The following is a 16,859-nucleotide window of genomic DNA, read 5'->3' as shown; positions in this document are numbered from 1 at the left end:
GGCGGCCGAGGGGCTCCCGGGCGGCGCGGCCGCGGTCGCCTCGGCCCCCGGTCCGTCCGCTCTTCGGACGGGTGACGCGCGGTCTCCGCGGCGCCGTGGGTCCCCCACCGCGGGTCCCGTGCTGCTCGTGAAGGAAGCCTAGCGTGCGGCCCCAGGCTGCTGGCTCAGGCCCACGGAGGGCTGGCGTCGTGGAGTTGGAGTTGGCAGAGCCTCTGTGGGAGACGTTGGCAAGAGCAAAGAGCATACCTTTTTTGGCTGTCTCTCACGGTCTCCTTCATTGTCCCCAAAGCCCTAACCCCTTGCTCTTCGGTGTGGGCCCCGCAGCCGCCAGCACCTGCGGCGGTCCCTCCCGGGCCACTGCGGGTTAGGACCGCATTAACGGAGCGGCCGGCCCCTGTAATGGGAGGAGGTTCTGTGCTCCGCACAAATTAGGTCTCTGTGCATTTGAACTAGGGGGAGATGGATAAAGCAGTGGGAAGAAACGACCTTGTTAAGAATCAAAGGGAGAACGAGGGCTTTGTGGCCTTGGAGTGTCATCGATGCAATGAATTAGTGTATGAATGAGCTTACTCCTTAAGCTGGAAGTGGAAGGAGTAATTGATTAATAAAAGTCTACATTCCTTTCTTTAGTTCTGCCGAGAACCACTAACTTTTTAGGCGAATTGCTAAGTGGGCTTTGATGTCCTTGCCATTCTGGTCGTTTCGACCAGTTTTAGACCTTCTTGTTGGTGGGTCATCCCGACACGTCCTTTCTTTGCTTCTGAGCAGGTTATCTGGGAACAAAGCAGGACAAGTCTGGGCACCCGAGGGATCTACTGCTTTCAAGTGTCTGCTCTCAGCAAGGCTCTGTGCTGCTCTTCTGAGCAACATCTCAGACTGCGATGAGACCTTCAACTACTGGGAACCGGTGGGTGACTTCTTTAGTTTTCTTGTTCTTGATTTCACTGCGTGGGGCCTAGATGCCCATTCAGGTGCAAGTAATATACGTACACGTGTGACTGGTAGTAAAACAACTTTATTTTCACTTTTGTATTCTAAGCTGATGATTTGCCAGTTGAAGGCCATAGAAAATTGGGCTTTTCACCAAAAGGTGTAATTTGTGATTTTCTTTATTGTTTTGACTCAAATTTCAAAGATATATATTTTTAAATTAACAACTATGAAACTTAAAGGGAAAACCATACCTCTAGGTTCCATTTCTCATAGTCAAATCCCAGTCCCTAGAGGGAAGTAATTTAAGCTTTTTAAGTTATTCTGTTGTTTGCTAAAATAAAAAAGCTACTAGGTAGTGTGCTTGTGCTGCTGTTTCTTGATTTATACATTTGTAACTCAGCTGACATCCTATTATAGAAAATCTAGAGTGAAATTTTCTGTGCTTGCTTCAGCAGCGCATATACTAGAGTGAAATTTTCTGATTTTGCATTAAAAAGAATGCTTAGTGTAGGTAGTTTAAGGAAAAGATAAGATTTAGAATTTGTTTTTGGCTCGTGAACATTAAAAACTAACTAGAGGGTAAAATTCCAGCTTTCAACGTTGACCAGTGTTATGGAATTTATAATATCCTAATATTTTTCAACATTGGGTCATTTTGATTGTTATCTATTGTTGCAAATCCTGTTGAGAACGTCAGCATTTTTGTGTATCTTTGTCTTGTTAGTATTTTTGCCTAGAAACCTCACCTGCATCCTGTTAGCAAGCATTTTTGGCCAATTTAACCCTAAACCTGTCTTGTTTTGTGCTTTCAGACACACTACCTCATCTATGGGAAGGGGTTTCAGACTTGGGAATATTCTCCAGTTTACGCGATTCGCTCCTATGCCTACCTGTTGCTTCATGCCTGGCCAGCTGCATTCCATGCAAGAATTCTACAAACCAATAAGGTAAGGGCAGGCCAACCTGGATGCAGTTACAGCTGAACAAGAGGCGAATCTCTGGTACAGTTCTTAGAAAAGGAAGAAACAGGTTGGTAGGTAGGAAGGGACTTTTTTTTTTTTTTTTTTAAGAATACTCATTTATTGTTAAATAGATATTAATGGAGCAACTTTAAAAATTTTTATATTTTGATTCTGGAATAGTTAACGCACAACCTTACATTAGTTTCAGGTGTAGGATATAGTGATTCAACAATGTTTCGTATTACTAGGTGCTTCTCAAGATAAGTGTATTCTTACTCCCTATTCCCTTTTACCTGTTTTACCTTCCCTCTTCCCCTGCACCTTGGTTTGTTTTCTGGAGTTAAGAGCAGTTTTTGTTTTTTTGTTTTTTTTTCGGTTTCTCTCTTGTTAAATTCCACATATGGGTGAAATCATCTGGTATTTGCACATTGTTGCTAATGGCAAGATTTCATTGTTTTTTTTTTTTTATGGCCAAATAATCTTCCACTGTATGTGTAGACCATGTCTGTTTTATCTGTTCCTCTGTCAACGGACATGTGGACACATGGCTGCTTCCATAATTTGGCTATTGTAAATAATCCTATAAATATAGGGTTGCACATATCCTTTTGAATTAGTGTTTTATTTTCTTTGGGTAAATATCCAGTAATGCAATTACTGGATCATATGCTAATCCTATTATTAACTTTGGAGGCACCTCCATACTCTTTCCCACAGTGGCTGTACCAGTTTACGTTTCCACCAACATTGCACGAGTTCTTTTTACTCCACATCCTCACCAACACTTGCTGTTTCTTGTGTTTTGATTTTGGCCATTCCAACAGGTATGAGATGGGAACTCATTGTGGTTTTCATTTGCATTTCCCCGGCGCCTGGGTGGCTCAGTCTGTTAAGCCTCCGACTTGGGCTCAGGTCAGATCTCACGTACGTGGGTTCAAGTCCCGCATCTGGCTCTGTGCTGACAGCTAGCTCAGAGCCTGGAGCCTGCTTCCGGTTCTGTGTCTCCTCCTCTCTCTGCCCCTGCCCCTCTCATGCTCTCTCTCTGTATCAAAAATAAATAAAACATTAAAAAATTCATTTGCATTTCCCTGATGAGTGATGTTGAGCATTGCTTGTATTGGTTGGTTATCTGTATGTCCTCCTTGGAGAAATGTTTATTCGTGTCTCCGCCCATTTTTGAAAAGATTTTATTTTTGAGAGTGTGTGTGAGTGGGGAAGGGGCAGAGAGAGATGGGGGACAGAGGATCTGAAGCAGGCTCTGTGCTGACAGCAGAGAGACTGATGTGGGGCTCAAACTCCATGAACTGCGAGATCACGACCTGAGGTGAAGCCGGACACTTAACTGACTGAGCCCCCCAGCTGCCCCTTTGCCCATCTTGTAATTGGATTATTTGTGGGGTTTTTGTGTGTTGAGTTGTGTAAGCTCTTTTCATATTTTGGATGTTAACTAATGGACCAACTTTTATCTGTAGGTAGTTTAAGAGCTGTGGGTGTGACCCACAGTGACCAAATCTCTAACCTCATGGAATTTATAGTTTAGTGGGGAAGGTGAACATTGAACAAGCAATTTTAAATGCAGTGGGTCAGGGTATGTGGCTGACTCGGTTAAGTATCTAACTCTTGATTTTTGGTTTAGGTCATGATCTTACAGTTGTGAGATTGGTCCTGGAGTTGGCCTCTGTGCTGGGTGTGGAGCCTGCTCAAGATCCTGCCCCCCAACCCCCATTTCCTCTTGGAAAGAGAAAGAAATGCAGGGGGTCTTAAGGCGGAGAAGTACAGTGTAGGATGGGATAGTGTATTAGGGGAGACTGATTTAAACAGAGCGCTGAAGGATACTTAGTAGTTAATGGAGACCTAACCTGATTGCTTTTTAGAAATTTGCTAGGATGTGTCTTGACATGGATTTCTTTGGGTTTGTCTTGTTTGGAAATTACTAATCTTGCTAAATATTTAGGCTTATATCTTTTTTGCCAAATTTGGGAAGATTTTGGCTGTTATTTTTCACAGTACTTTTTTAACTCTGCCCTGTCTTTTCTCTTAAAGATTCCAGTGATATCAATGTTAGATGTTTTATTATAGTCCCCTAGGTTTCTGAGGCCCTACTCATTTTCTTCCAGTCCATTTTCTATGTGTTGGTTGAGCAATTTCTAATCTTCCAGTTCACTGAGTCTTTCCTCTGTGCTCTCCATTCTGCTGTTGAGCCTATCTGTTGAGCTTTTATTTCCGTTATTGTGTTTTTTTCAGTTAAAAATTTTCCATTTGGTTTTTCTTGACAGATTCTGTTGCTTTATTGAGAACTTGTTTTTTTTTTTTTTATTTATTTCCAGTGTGTTCTTAATTGCTCACTGAAGCATTTTTGCAATGGCTCCTTTAAAAGTTTGTCAGGCAAATATTACTTGGGAAAGTATTTTATTTTTATACTCTCTCTATTCTGAATACACCCTCATTAGAGAAACCTCATCTATCCAAAACAGCATTAGCTCCACTGTCGTGCTGTCCCAACGACTCTAATCTCATATTTTGCTATATGGATTTATCACCACTTATACACTATGTATGTACTTCTTATCTATCTTTCTCAACTAGAATATGATCTTCATCAGAACAGGGACTTTTTCTTTCTTTATGCCATATTGCCAATGCTAAACAGCTTCTATATAGGCATATAGTAGGTATTTAATCAATATCCATCAAATAAATGAATAATTTTGCTACTTTAAAAAACATAGACTTACCGCAGCTTATTACTCAACACGTAAACCATGCCTTACTACAGAATGACTAACATTCCTAAAAGGTCAATGTTGCTAAAGAATGTAGAAAAAATAAATTTAACACAAAATCCTCCTCCCTCAGAGGAGAGAATTGATGTTCAAAGACAATAAACTAAATTAAAAAAAAATAGTTTGTCAGGTAATTTTGACCTTTGTCTAACTGGTATCTATTGATTGACAATTTTCATTCAGTTTGCCATCTCCCAAGTAACTTTCAGTTGAAACCTGGCCATTTGGGGTGTTACATTCGGAGACTCTGAATCTTCTTCCTGCGCCCGATGTGCTTTCTCTGCATCCTCTGGGTCTTGTTTAAGTCGTCTGTGTGGTCTGGCTGCTTTTGATCCCACTCTAGCAGGAGAAAGGAGTGGCTTCTCCACCTTTGTTCCTGCCAGGTGGGGGTAGAAGTTGAGGTTCCCCACTAGCTTCCGGAGGGCAGGATGGGGTACTTCACTACTGCTAGGTGGGGCGAGGAGGCGGAATCCAGGCTTACCCAAGTGGTCCCTGTGGACACCACCAGCGAGGAGGAAAGGCCTGGCTTCCGACTGGACACTTGATGGCCTGGGTGGGAGTTGGGCTCTTCCCCCACCCAACCCCCCGCCTCCCCGGGGTGCTTTGCTGGAGTAGAGTTGTTTTTTTTTTTTTTTTTTAATTTATAGTTTGTCAAGTTGGTTTCCATATTGGAGTAGAATGATTATTGACTAAAGGTTTTCTGTCTTGTTTGGCTACTCCTTTCTCGGCTACATCAGCCAAGTTTTGGTTGGTGTGTGTTTGTGCTCATTGGGATTTCTACTGCCACCTTCTTGAGCTCTAAGTCTGGAATATAGAAGGCAAAAAGAAAACCGAGGAACTTCCCACTGTGCTTTTCCTTAGGTCTTAAAGCCCCTAGGCAGTCTGGTACCTTCTCTCTACGGTGAGTGAGTCGTCTTAGGTTTACTTTACCTGTAATGTGTAGTTTTTGGTTTCACATAGGAGGAATAGGGAAAATTGTAGCTGATCCATCTTGTATGAGGCAGAAGTCCCTGATTCGAGAGCTAGACATTCAGTAGGAATCCCTAGGTAAAGGGAAAATGGGGAGAGGGGAGGAAACCCATGAGGCTGGGAAGAGGGCCAGCAAGGCCTTACATACATAGGTTTGCTGCTTGGGAGAGAGGGAGTGGTGGGGGGAGTTGCGTGATAGAAAGGTAGGAGGGGGCCAGATTTGTACAAAACCTGGTAGGCTCCAATAAGGAATAAGACTTTCTCTCTGCCCGCACTGGCCCCCAGGGCGTTCTGAAGCCATCCAGAGGTTTTAGAGGAGAGACCTGCTTTCATTTGCATTTTAGACTCCTCAGAAAGGGAGTACCTATAGAAAGTGATAGAACTGTCCTTGCTTCCCTATCTATGCATTTCTTTTTCATTTTATTTTTTTTAACTTAGCAGAAGAAAGGTATGCAGGATGAAGTCTGCATAGAGAAATAACAATATGCAGTGCTTAAGGCTTTTATTTCCAATTGGATGTCCACTGTCCCTTCCAATTTGACGTGTTCAACCGGATCCTTCATTTTTGATCACTCTTGCTTTTATGTCAGTGACGCGAGCAGGAAGCAGAACAGGAGTGAAGATCTGCCTTCTCATTGGTTCTTCTTATCTCCTCCCCGTGAGGTTCTGCCAGTGGAAGCCAACAGGGGGCCACTTGGCAAGGGGGAATTAGCTTACAGAGTCCCAGCCCCAGCATCCTGACGCACAGCGAGAGGGTGGGTTGCTGCTGAAAGGCCATCTGGTGATAATTGGCACACCTTAGTGTTGGTTACCTTCCCAACTTCTTGCCACTCTAAACGAGAATCCCTTTGTTTTGTCTCCTTGGCCTGTGTGCTCAGGAGTGGGAACCCATACATAGATCCACAGGCTACTTAACTTCATGGGGTACTGCCAGGTTGCCCCCTAGAATGGCTGTCCAACTTGACACTTCGGCAGCCGTGTTCTACATTTCAGCCCCCTCACACCTCCTGAGCACTTGATATTTCTGACTTGCTAATTTTTGCTCTTCTCATGCATGTGAGATATTTCTCATTTTAATTGGATTTCTCTGATTAAACATGGAATGCAACGTTTCATTTAATAGTCCCTCATATTTCCTTTTCTGTGAATTACCTATTCATATCCTTTGCCTGTTTTTCAATTGGGTTTTCTGGTTTTCTCTCATGATTTGTAGAAGTTCTTAATAGTAACCACTTACACAGGCGCTTGGGTGGCTCAGTCGGTTAAGTGTCCGACTTCGGCTCGGGTCATGATCTCACTGTTCGTGGGTTCGAGCCCCGCGTCGGGCTCTGTGCTGACAGCTAGCTCAGAGCCTGGAGCCCGTCTTCAGATTCTGTGTCTCCTCCTTTCTCAGACCCTCCCCTGCTTGTGCTGTCTCTGTCTGTCTCTCAAAACTAAATAAAAGACAAAAAAAAATTTAAAATAGTAAGCACTTACAGGTTTTGGATGCTGAAAATCTTTTGGCTGCCCCTTCTCTGTCGTGTCCGCGGACCTTTGTTGAACAGAAAGCTTTAATTTCGATATGCTCAACCCAGTCAGTTTTTCACTTACGGTGGGTGGGTTTTGGGTCTTTCCAAAAGAAATCCGTCTTCACCACAGTTCACAAAGATGTTCTGAAATATTTTCTTAGCTTTATAATTTTACCTGTCACATATAAGGCTTTAATCCATTTGAATATTCTTTAAAGAGATTTTTATTTTTAGTAATCTCTGTACCCAATGTGGGGCTTGAATTTGCAACCCCAAGATCAAGATTCGCGTGCTCCACCGACTGAGCCAGGCCGGCACCCTAATTTGAGCATTATTTTTTTATAAATTGTAGAGAAGAGCCAGCTTTATTTTTTGTGGGAAACTGGAGTTTTCAGTAATCTCTCCCAAGTAATCCATTGTTTTTCTGATTTGGGATACCCTGTCTACCATGTACTTTATTCTCATGTGTATGGGTCTTTTTCTGGCCTCGTTTTTCTATGCCCTTGGTCAAATTGTCAGTACCATATTTTTACCAGGGTTTTGTTGTGTGTGTTAAATATCTAGTTGATAAATTTATCCCTTTGTCCATTTTAAAATTTGTATTTTAAAAATGACAGAATCTGTTTGCCCTTCCCCCCAATTCTGCTGGGTTTTGATGGGAGTTGGACTGAATTATATAATAGGAGAATCAATGTTTATAGGTTTGTCATTTGATCCTTAAGATGATGTATTTATCCATTTAGTCAGGGTTTCTGTGTCTTCTAATAACATTTTTAAATGTACCCATTTCAGTCTGACCCAGTCTTTGGGTAGGTTAAGGCTTCCATTTTTGACACTTACTGTTGCTTTTTAAAAAAGTTTTTTTTAAATGTTTATTTTTGAGAGAGAGAGAGAGAGAGAGAAGAGAAGAGAGGGCAGTGAGAGACAGCGAGACAGTGCGAGCAGATAGGCTCCAGGCTCTGAGCGGTCAGCACAAAGCCTGATGTGGGGCTCGAACCCACGAACCATGAGATCATGACCTGAGCCAAAGTCGGATGCTTAACCAACTGAGCCTCCCAGGCGCTCCTTATTGTTGCTGTTTTGAAAGGAATCTTGTTTTGTTAATTTTTTAGGTGCTCGTTGCTGATACAGAGGAATACAGTTGATTCTTATTTTTTGATCTTAATCTAAATCTTGCTGAATTTCCTTAGTATTGTCACTGGTTTATCAGGTCAATCTCTTGGATTTTCTTTCATCTGTGTGTATAGTGTTCAGTTTCTTTTACTCCATATCTAATCCTTTTTTGTGTCATTTTGCACCAACCAGGACTTCTATTGATATGTTGGATGTTAGTTGTGGGGGGCACTGTTATGCTACTTCTAAATACAACTCTTATATTGGCTCAGGGGAGCCCTGCTGGCTCCCTTGGTAAGTGTGCAACCTCTGATCTCGGGATACTGAGTTCTAGCCCCACGTGGGGTGCTTATATTGACTCAGGTTAATTTTTAACTTCCTAAATGTGTTTTGTTCTCTTCCCAGTTAGATGGGGGGGTCTTATGCATGTGGACACTTGGTACTAAAATTATCTGAATTCCTGGGAGCATCTGGGATAGTGTTCAGTGTATACTAGGTTTTCAGTGGGTTCTTATTAAGTTAATGAACGAATCTGGCATTTATTGGATCACTTTATTGAACTCTGGAATTTTTTGCTTATAGTGATGAAAATGGGAAGTATTTCTATGTTCTATACAGTTATATTAATTATAATATCTGTTTCAGTAGTGCTTTATATTTTGAGGTAGTTAAGGCTCTTTTTTTTTTTTTTTAACATTTTTAATTTATTTTCAAGAGAGAGACACACGGAGTGTGAAGGGGGGGTGTCAGAGAGAGAGAGGGAGACACAGAATCAGAAGCAGGCAGAGCCTGATGCGGGGCTCGAACCCATGAACCATGAGATCATGCCCTGAGCTGAGGTTGGCTGCTTAACCAACTGGGCCACCCAGGTACCCCAAGGCTCTTAAACATACCAGTGTGCTATAGTATTAGAGCTATTCGATAGAACCCCTATTATGCTAATTTTTAAGTGGATGTTGTTAATTACAAAACTAATGAAATCACATTACAGATATTTGGAAGTAGAAGGGAAAATCTGCATGTAACTCCCACCAGCTTGATTCAGCCACCTTTACCATTTTGTCACATTTTTCTTCAGCCTTTTTATACACTCCTGATATCCAAAGCTGTGATTCTGACATGTAAATGATAATGTGTTGTGCGTTTTTACCTACTATTGTGTACTTCTCAGTGTATAATTATCAGTATATACTAGTTTAGGAAATGTTTATTGAATGTAGGAGTTTTATATCCTATGAATTCTTTCAATGTTTCTGTAACTATAAATTTTAGCTGTGTAATAGCCCATGAAATGTATGTAGCAGAATTGATTTTTTTCCCCCCTCTTAATCGGATGTTGTATAGTTTTCTTAAACAGTTTTTTTCCCTCTAAATTAATAGTGCTGCAGTGACCATTTGCATGAGTAGAACCAACCCCCTCTTTACATATTTCAGTTACTTCTGTGGGCTGACGTCCTAGGAAATATGTATTCCTGGTCTAGGGATATGAAAATGTTTATGGCTCTTGCTACATCCTGCCTTTTGAGAGGGTTATACCAGTTCACAGTGTTACTAATGACAAATGAAAGTTGTTTTATCTTAAAGACTTTCCTTGTTTATATGACTTCTGTTTTCTTCTTTTTGGTTTCTTTCAGATTCTTGTCTTTTACTTTTTACGTTGTCTCCTGGCTTTTGTGAGCTGTATCTGTGAACTTTACTTTTACAAGTGAGTATAAAAGCTTTGCTTCTGAAAGTGCCAGAGGAAGCTCAATATAGCATAAGATTATTTCTGACAGTATAAGCAGTGTTTACAATAGAAAATACTTTCCTCCTAGCTCCTAATACATTTGAAGTAGGGCTTCAGTTTTTTTCTCACTTCATTGACCTACAACTGAAATAGAACCTTGTGTAAATCTAAGGTATACAATTATTTGATAAAATGTGTATGTTATGAAATATGACCAGCTAACATGTGTCACTTCACATAAATACAACTTTGTGGTGAGAACATTTAAGACTTACTCTTCTAGCAACTTTCAGGTATGTAATAATGTACCGTTGACTGTACTCACCGTGCCGTGTATTAGGTCTTCCCGAACTGCTAGTCGGAAGTTTATATCTTTTGACCAATATCTCCTAATCCTCCCTGCCCCCCTGCTTCCCCAGCCCCTGGCAGCCGCCATTCTATTCTGTTTCTATGAGTTTGGCTTTTTTTGGCTTTTCCATATGTGAGATCTGTACACTATGTCTTTTAGTATGTGACATTTCACTCAGAACCATGCCCTCAAGGTCCACCCACTTGTTGCAAATGGCAGAATTTACTTGTAAAATTATAATAGTCCATTGTAGATCTTTTTTAAGAGTTTTATTTATTTTTAAAAATATTTTATCTTTGAAAGCACAGGAGTGGGGGCTGGGGAGGGGCAGAGAAAGAGGAAGGGAGACCGAGAATCTGAAACAGGCTCCCACACAGTCAGTACAAAGCCCAGTGTGGGGCTCACACCTATGAACTGTGCGATCATGACCTGAGCTGAAGTCAGGCACTCAACTGATTGAGCCACCCAGGTGCCCCATTCCATTGTTAACTGTACCACATTTTCCTTATTCATAGATGGACGTTGAGGTTGATCCCATATCCTGGCTGTTAGGAATAGTGCTGTAGTAATCATGGGGTACAGATACCCCTCCAAGATAGTGATATCCTGTCCTCTGGATTTATACCCTGCAGGGGGATTGTTGGATCATACAGTAATCTCTTTTTAATTTTTTTGAGGGAAGAAGTGAGACTTATTTTTTGAAATATTGGAGGGGAATACTTCTCATTCCACTTTCTTTCCTGAGGTTCATAAACTCCATATCTTCATATAAAGTTAAATTATGTTTAAACACATCTAACTGGAGTTTTATTTGGTAGAATTTAGTGGGACCAAAAATGAGGCTCTAAGATAGAGAATTATGATTTACCTCTTCCTCTGGAGCTTAGATGATAGGAAATTATTCCCATTGTGAGACTCACTGGTCTTAATTTTTTTTTTTAATGTTTATTTCGAGAGCGAGAGAACATGAGCGGGGGAGGGACAGGGAGACAGAATGTGAAGACAGCTCCAGGCTCTGAGCGCTCGGCCCTGAGCCTGATGCAGGGCTCAAACCCATGAATGGTGAGCTGATGGCCTGAGCCGGAGTTGGATGCTTAACCGACTGAGCCACCCAGGGGCCTCAGGACTCCCTGCTCTCATTGGCACCAGTATGTGGTCTTTCTTTCACCACCTACCTATTGGTTGGTTGAATGTTAGTGAAAGTATTAAGCATTTAAGTGTTACAGTAATAAAAATAGGTTTCATGTAAAAAAAAAAAAGTGGCTAAGACATTTTAATGATGCTTTAAGAGCTATTTAGACTTAATCATTATTTTAAAATGTCCCCACTGCAAAACAGATAAAAATGTCAGATAAATTCTCTGGTCTCGAGTCTGGGTGATGCAGCAGAGAAGGAAGCCAGTGCTGTCTGAGGATTGTAACCATACGTTGGTCTTCTTACGGGTTCAGGACTGTGTTCAAATCACCTGTGTGGTCCCTCAAACCCCAAGTTGAGAATTTATTTTAAAACTGTTCTGGGTTGGTAATACCCTTAGGCATCTTGGAAAAAACGAATGGAAAATTTCTCCAGAGAAATGGATTTTTTTTAAATGTTTTATTTATTTTTGATAGAGAGACAGAGCATGAGAAGGGGAGGGGCAGAGAGAGAAGGAGACACAGAACCGGAAGCAGGCTCCAGGCTCTGAGCTAGCTGTCAGCACAGAGCCTGATGCGGGGCTCGAACCCACGAATGTGAGATCTGACCTGAGCCGAAGCCGGAAGCTTAACCGACTGAGCCACCCAGGCGCCCCGAGAAATGGATTTTTAACCCAGGTGTCAAAGAACTACAAATAAAGTTCTAGTGAACAAAAAGTTATAATAAAAATAAATCACAAAGCACAGAAGAGGACAAGACAGAATGATAATAACAACAGAAAGCTGACCTGCAAAACTTCATTTGTCAGAAATTATTAAAACAATATAAAAGAAACATTTTTAAAGAAACAAAATAAGGAATTGAAAACATGAATAAGAAATAAGAGCCTAAATAATTCATTGAGTGTAGAGGAAATTAGGGAATGGGAGGAAATATTTGCAAACCATAATCTGAAAAGAGGTTCAGTTCCAGAATATATAAGAAACTCCTTCAACTCATAACAAATCTGTTTAAAAAGGGACTAAGAACTTGAGTAGACCTTTCTCTAGTGTTTATTTTTGAGAGAGTGAGAGAGACGGAGTGCGAGTGGAGAACTACCAGGGGGAGGGAGACTCAGAATCTGAAGCAGCTCCAGGCTCCGAGCTGTCAGCACAGAGCCTGACCTGGGGCTCAAACTCACAGACCATGAGATCATGACCTGAGCTGAAGTTAGAGCTTAACTGACTGAGCCATCCAGGGGCCCCCGAATAGGCCTTTTTCTAAAGATGATATATGCTTAGCAAACAGGTATATGAAAAGATACAGTGTCACTAATCATAAAGGAAATGCAAATCAAAGCCGCAATGAGCTGTATGACTCCATTGTTGTTAGAATGGCTGTTATCAAGGAAAAAACAGCTGATGTTGGCAGGAATGTAGGATTGGAACCTTAGCATCCTATAGGTGGGAATGAACAATGATCTATCCACTGTCCAAAACCGTATGGATGGTCCTCAAAAAGCTAAAAATTGAACTGCCTTATGATCTAGCAATCCGACTTCTGGGTGTTCATCTAAAATAATTGACAAACTACGTTTATTGTAGCACTATTCCCAGTAGCCAAGATTGGAAACCACTCGTGTCCATTAAGTGATACATGGGGGGAAAATGCAGTATATATGTAGAATGGAATATGTGGTCTTAGAAAAGAAGAAAATCCTATAGTATGTGACATGTGTGAACCTTGAGGATGTGCTGCGCTAACGAATTACAGATGGACAAACACTGCGTGATTCGACTTGTATGACGAATCTAAAATAATCAAACTCATGGAAGCCAAGAATACAGTTGTGGTTGCCAGGGGTTGTGGGGAGGGAAATGAGTTGCTGATCAACGGGCATAAAATTTCAGTTGTGCAAGACGAGAAAGCTCTGAAGAGCTACTGTACAACATTGTGACTATCAGCTAATAATACTGTATCTTACACTTAAAGATCTGTTAAGCGGGTACATCTATTACATGTTCTTGCCATGATAAAATAGAAAAGCTAAGAGGAAAAATGAGACTACAAAAATAGCCCCGCAGATTTGAAAAAGAGCCAAACAGAACTTCTAGAAGTGAAAGTAAACAACTGACATTTAAAATTCATTGGCTGTTGAAACAGCTAATTAGACAATGCTAACGAGTAAACTAGAAGATTGATCCGAAGAAATCTGTAAGAAAGAAGTACAGAGTAACAAAAAGGAAATAAAAGGAAAAGGTAAGGAAAATATAAAGTGGTCAAGAAACCTATGTGATAGAGTTGATGCATCCAATGTCTAACTAGATTCCAGGAGATGATAGAATGGGGAGAAGGCAATATTTGGGGAAGTAATAGCGAAAATTTTCCAGAAGGAGTGAAAACCAAGACTCTAATTCGTAGATTCAGGGAGCCTAACTGTCCTGAGCTGGAAAAATAAGAAGGAATTAGTGAAACTACTTAGAACACTAAGGGCAAAGAAGATCTTAAAAGTTGACGGAGAACTAATAGAATGTGCCTGCAAAGGAACGTTAGACTGACAGAAGCCCTCTCAAAAGCCAGAAGATTAAAAAAAATCTTCAAAGTGCTCAGAGAAAATGACTTCATCCTAAAATTGTGGACTCAGCTAGATCATCTTTTAAGACCAAATGCTAAATAAGACTTTATGACTTTTTTTTTTAAGCTCCTCACTCCCACATAAACCAAACAGAAAAGAGGGAGTTTGCCACTAGCAGATCCTCACTAAAGAAACTTTAAAAGGATCTACTTAGGTAGAGAAGCCAAGGTAATTCAGAAAGAAGCTCTTGAGCTTCACTACGGGACCTCAGAGGAGGGTTAACACGGGGTTGTGTCGGAACTAATGTTGACCAAATGAGGCCGTGATGATTTCTAATCATGTGTACAGGATTAAAGACCTCCACACAAGAGGTAAGGCCAGTGTATAATTGCTTAAGTTTGGGAAATACGGACTTACTGGCACTTTGTGGATCTCCTAGTCTTCCGATAACTACCATTTATTGAGCAACTCTGTTCCAGGCACTCCTAGCACTTTTCCATGCATGGTCCTCACAGAAATCTTACAAAGTAGACCGTATCATTACTCTCACCTTACAGACGAGGACGGGACAGCATTGTCACTAGGCCAGGGGACCACTGTTAGTTAGCAAGTGGCAGAGCCCAAGTTTGAACCTGTGCCCCTCTGCATCTGAGGCCTATTGTTTTTCCACTACATCATGCTGTTTCCTGTTGATAGTTTATATAATGTTAGCACAGAAAGCACGCCTTTCCTTTTGGGTAGAGCGCTTTTCTTCTTAATAAGAATGTCTGGGTTTATTAGGCACACAAAATCTCTGACAAATCTGTCCAGGCAGTTCTGTGCTTGACTTTAAACCTTCAGTGTTCTCTGTGGAACAGGCATGTTTTTGTCCTTTGATTTGAAATGTCTGTCCCTGAGATTTGCCATGCTGATAGTCTTTGCCTCCCTCCCAGGGCTGTGTGCAAGAAGTTTGGGCTGCACGTGAGCCGGATGATGCTGGCCTTCTTGGTTCTTAGCACGGGCATGTTTTGCTCATCATCAGGTCAGTAAACGGGCAGGCGAAGGTGTAGCAGGTGCACTGATCTCTCCCGGCTGCGCGGAAAGGAAGAACTTGTCTAGGTGTAGCTTATGTCGTATAGCATACCTGTGATTTGCAGACCGCCGTTATCTGCATGGTCTTCACCCTCCTTTACGGCAGCCCTGTGTTAGGGTGTAATTAATATTTCCCCATTGTGTAGATGACTACTCGGAAACTTAGAAAAGTGAAAAGTTGTTTTCGCTCTGTTGCTTTCTACATTGTTGTAGTTTTTTTTGGTTTTGTTTTTAATCACCTCCTCACAAGGGTGAAAAACACCAGCACCTGTTGCCTTTCCTTCCTATTAGGGGGAAAATATAATTTTGTTCTTATTTGTGTCTAAAAGCCCTTTTTAAAAAAAAAAATTTAATTGTTTTATTTTTGAGAGAGACAGAGACAGCATGAGCAGGGGAGGGTCAGAGAGAGAGGGAGACACAGAATCCAAAGACAGTCTCCAGGCTCTGAGGTAGCTGTCAGCACAGAGCCTGACGCAGGGCTCGAACCCACGAACCATGAGATCATGACCTGAGCGGAAGTCGGACGCTTAACCGACTGAGCCACCCAGGCACCCCTAAAAGCTCTGTTCTTTGTGGTTCTGCTTTCTATTATTTGCAATGTATATTGTAAAGGTAACACATTCTCTTTGTTGGGCTTTTTAAAAAATTTTTAACAGTAAACTTAAAGAGAAATTAGACTATCAGACTGGTGGCCTAGACTGTGCTCCACTGAATACTCATGTCCTGGGCCAAGTCCCAGTGGCCTGCTGCCAAGAGGTAGCCTGTTTCTGGTGCTCTGGAAAAATTAAGCTACTAGATAGAATTACGTCAGTTTTAATTTCTGCTTGTGTATACCAGCATCCAGTATGCACACTAAATATACACAAAAATAGTATCTGGCACAAACGTATGTATTTAACTTTGCTGACTGTATCAAAACCTGTGTTCTGCAGGGACCTCAGAACTTTGCACCTGAATAATAAAGAAAAAAAGTTTTTTAATGCTTTTATTATTTTTGAGAGACAGAGCACAAGTCGCGGAGGGGCAGAGAGAGAGGGAGACACAGAGTCTGATGCAGGCTCCAGGCTCTGAACTGTCAGCACAGAGCCCAGTGCGAACCCATGAACAGTGACTAACTTTATGAGTCACTGTCCTAAACGAGACTGTGCTGTCCCCTCTGAGCTGACAGAGGCCTTTGATTCCTCTGCTCCCTTTGTTCTACATTGGCAGCATAATTGGTAGCTTTGGGTGGCATCAGTATTATTTAGCATTGATCTGTGAAGTTGTACCTTACTTTTTTAAGTTACTTTGCTACTCCTAAAACTGATTCTTAAGTGGGGGAGGTGTTCAGAAGCGGCTTTTGGGGCACCTGGGGGGCTCAGTCGGTTAAGTGTCCGACTTCGGCTCAGGTCATGATCTCACTATTTGTGGGGTCGAGCCCCACGTCAGGCTGTGGGCTGATAGTTCAGAGCCTGGAGCCTGCTTCAGATTCTGTGTCTCCTTTCTTTTCTGTCCCTCCCTCCCTCCCTTCCCCCCCCACCTCTCTCTCTCTCTCTCTCTCTCTCTTTCTCTCAAAAATAAATAAACGGGGGCGGGGGTCTAAAAAAATGAACAATTAAAAATTAAAAAAAAAAGTGGCTTGGGCACCTGGGTGGCTCAGTCGGTTAAGCGTCTGACTTCCGCTCAGGTCATGATCTCACGGTTCGTGGGTTCGAGCCCCATGCCAGGCTCTGTGCTGACAGCTGGCCTGGAGCCTGTCTTTTGATTCTGTGTCTCCC

The 16,859-nt window shown here is 41.8% G+C and overlaps 1 protein-coding gene across 1 annotated transcript in view; it reads left to right on the top strand.

Annotated features, from left to right (window-relative positions):
• The window catches only part of ALG9 (ALG9 alpha-1,2-mannosyltransferase), an 88,530-nt gene that overhangs the window by 282 nt on the left and 71,389 nt on the right, over positions 1–16,859 (top strand). The window contains exons 2-5 of the mRNA XM_029915690.1: positions 769–907; positions 1,746–1,880; positions 9,903–9,973; positions 14,964–15,052. Coding sequence (XP_029771550.1) covers positions 769–907; positions 1,746–1,880; positions 9,903–9,973; positions 14,964–15,052 — 434 coding nt within the window. The remainder of the gene's footprint in view (positions 1–768; positions 908–1,745; positions 1,881–9,902; positions 9,974–14,963; positions 15,053–16,859) is intronic.

This window comes from Suricata suricatta, chromosome 11 (genome assembly GCF_006229205.1).
Source record: "Suricata suricatta isolate VVHF042 chromosome 11, meerkat_22Aug2017_6uvM2_HiC, whole genome shotgun sequence".
NCBI classification, from domain to species: domain Eukaryota; kingdom Metazoa; phylum Chordata; class Mammalia; order Carnivora; family Herpestidae; genus Suricata; species Suricata suricatta.
The sequence above is the reverse complement of the archived record's forward strand: the minus strand, read 5'-3'. Positions and strand labels throughout refer to the sequence as shown.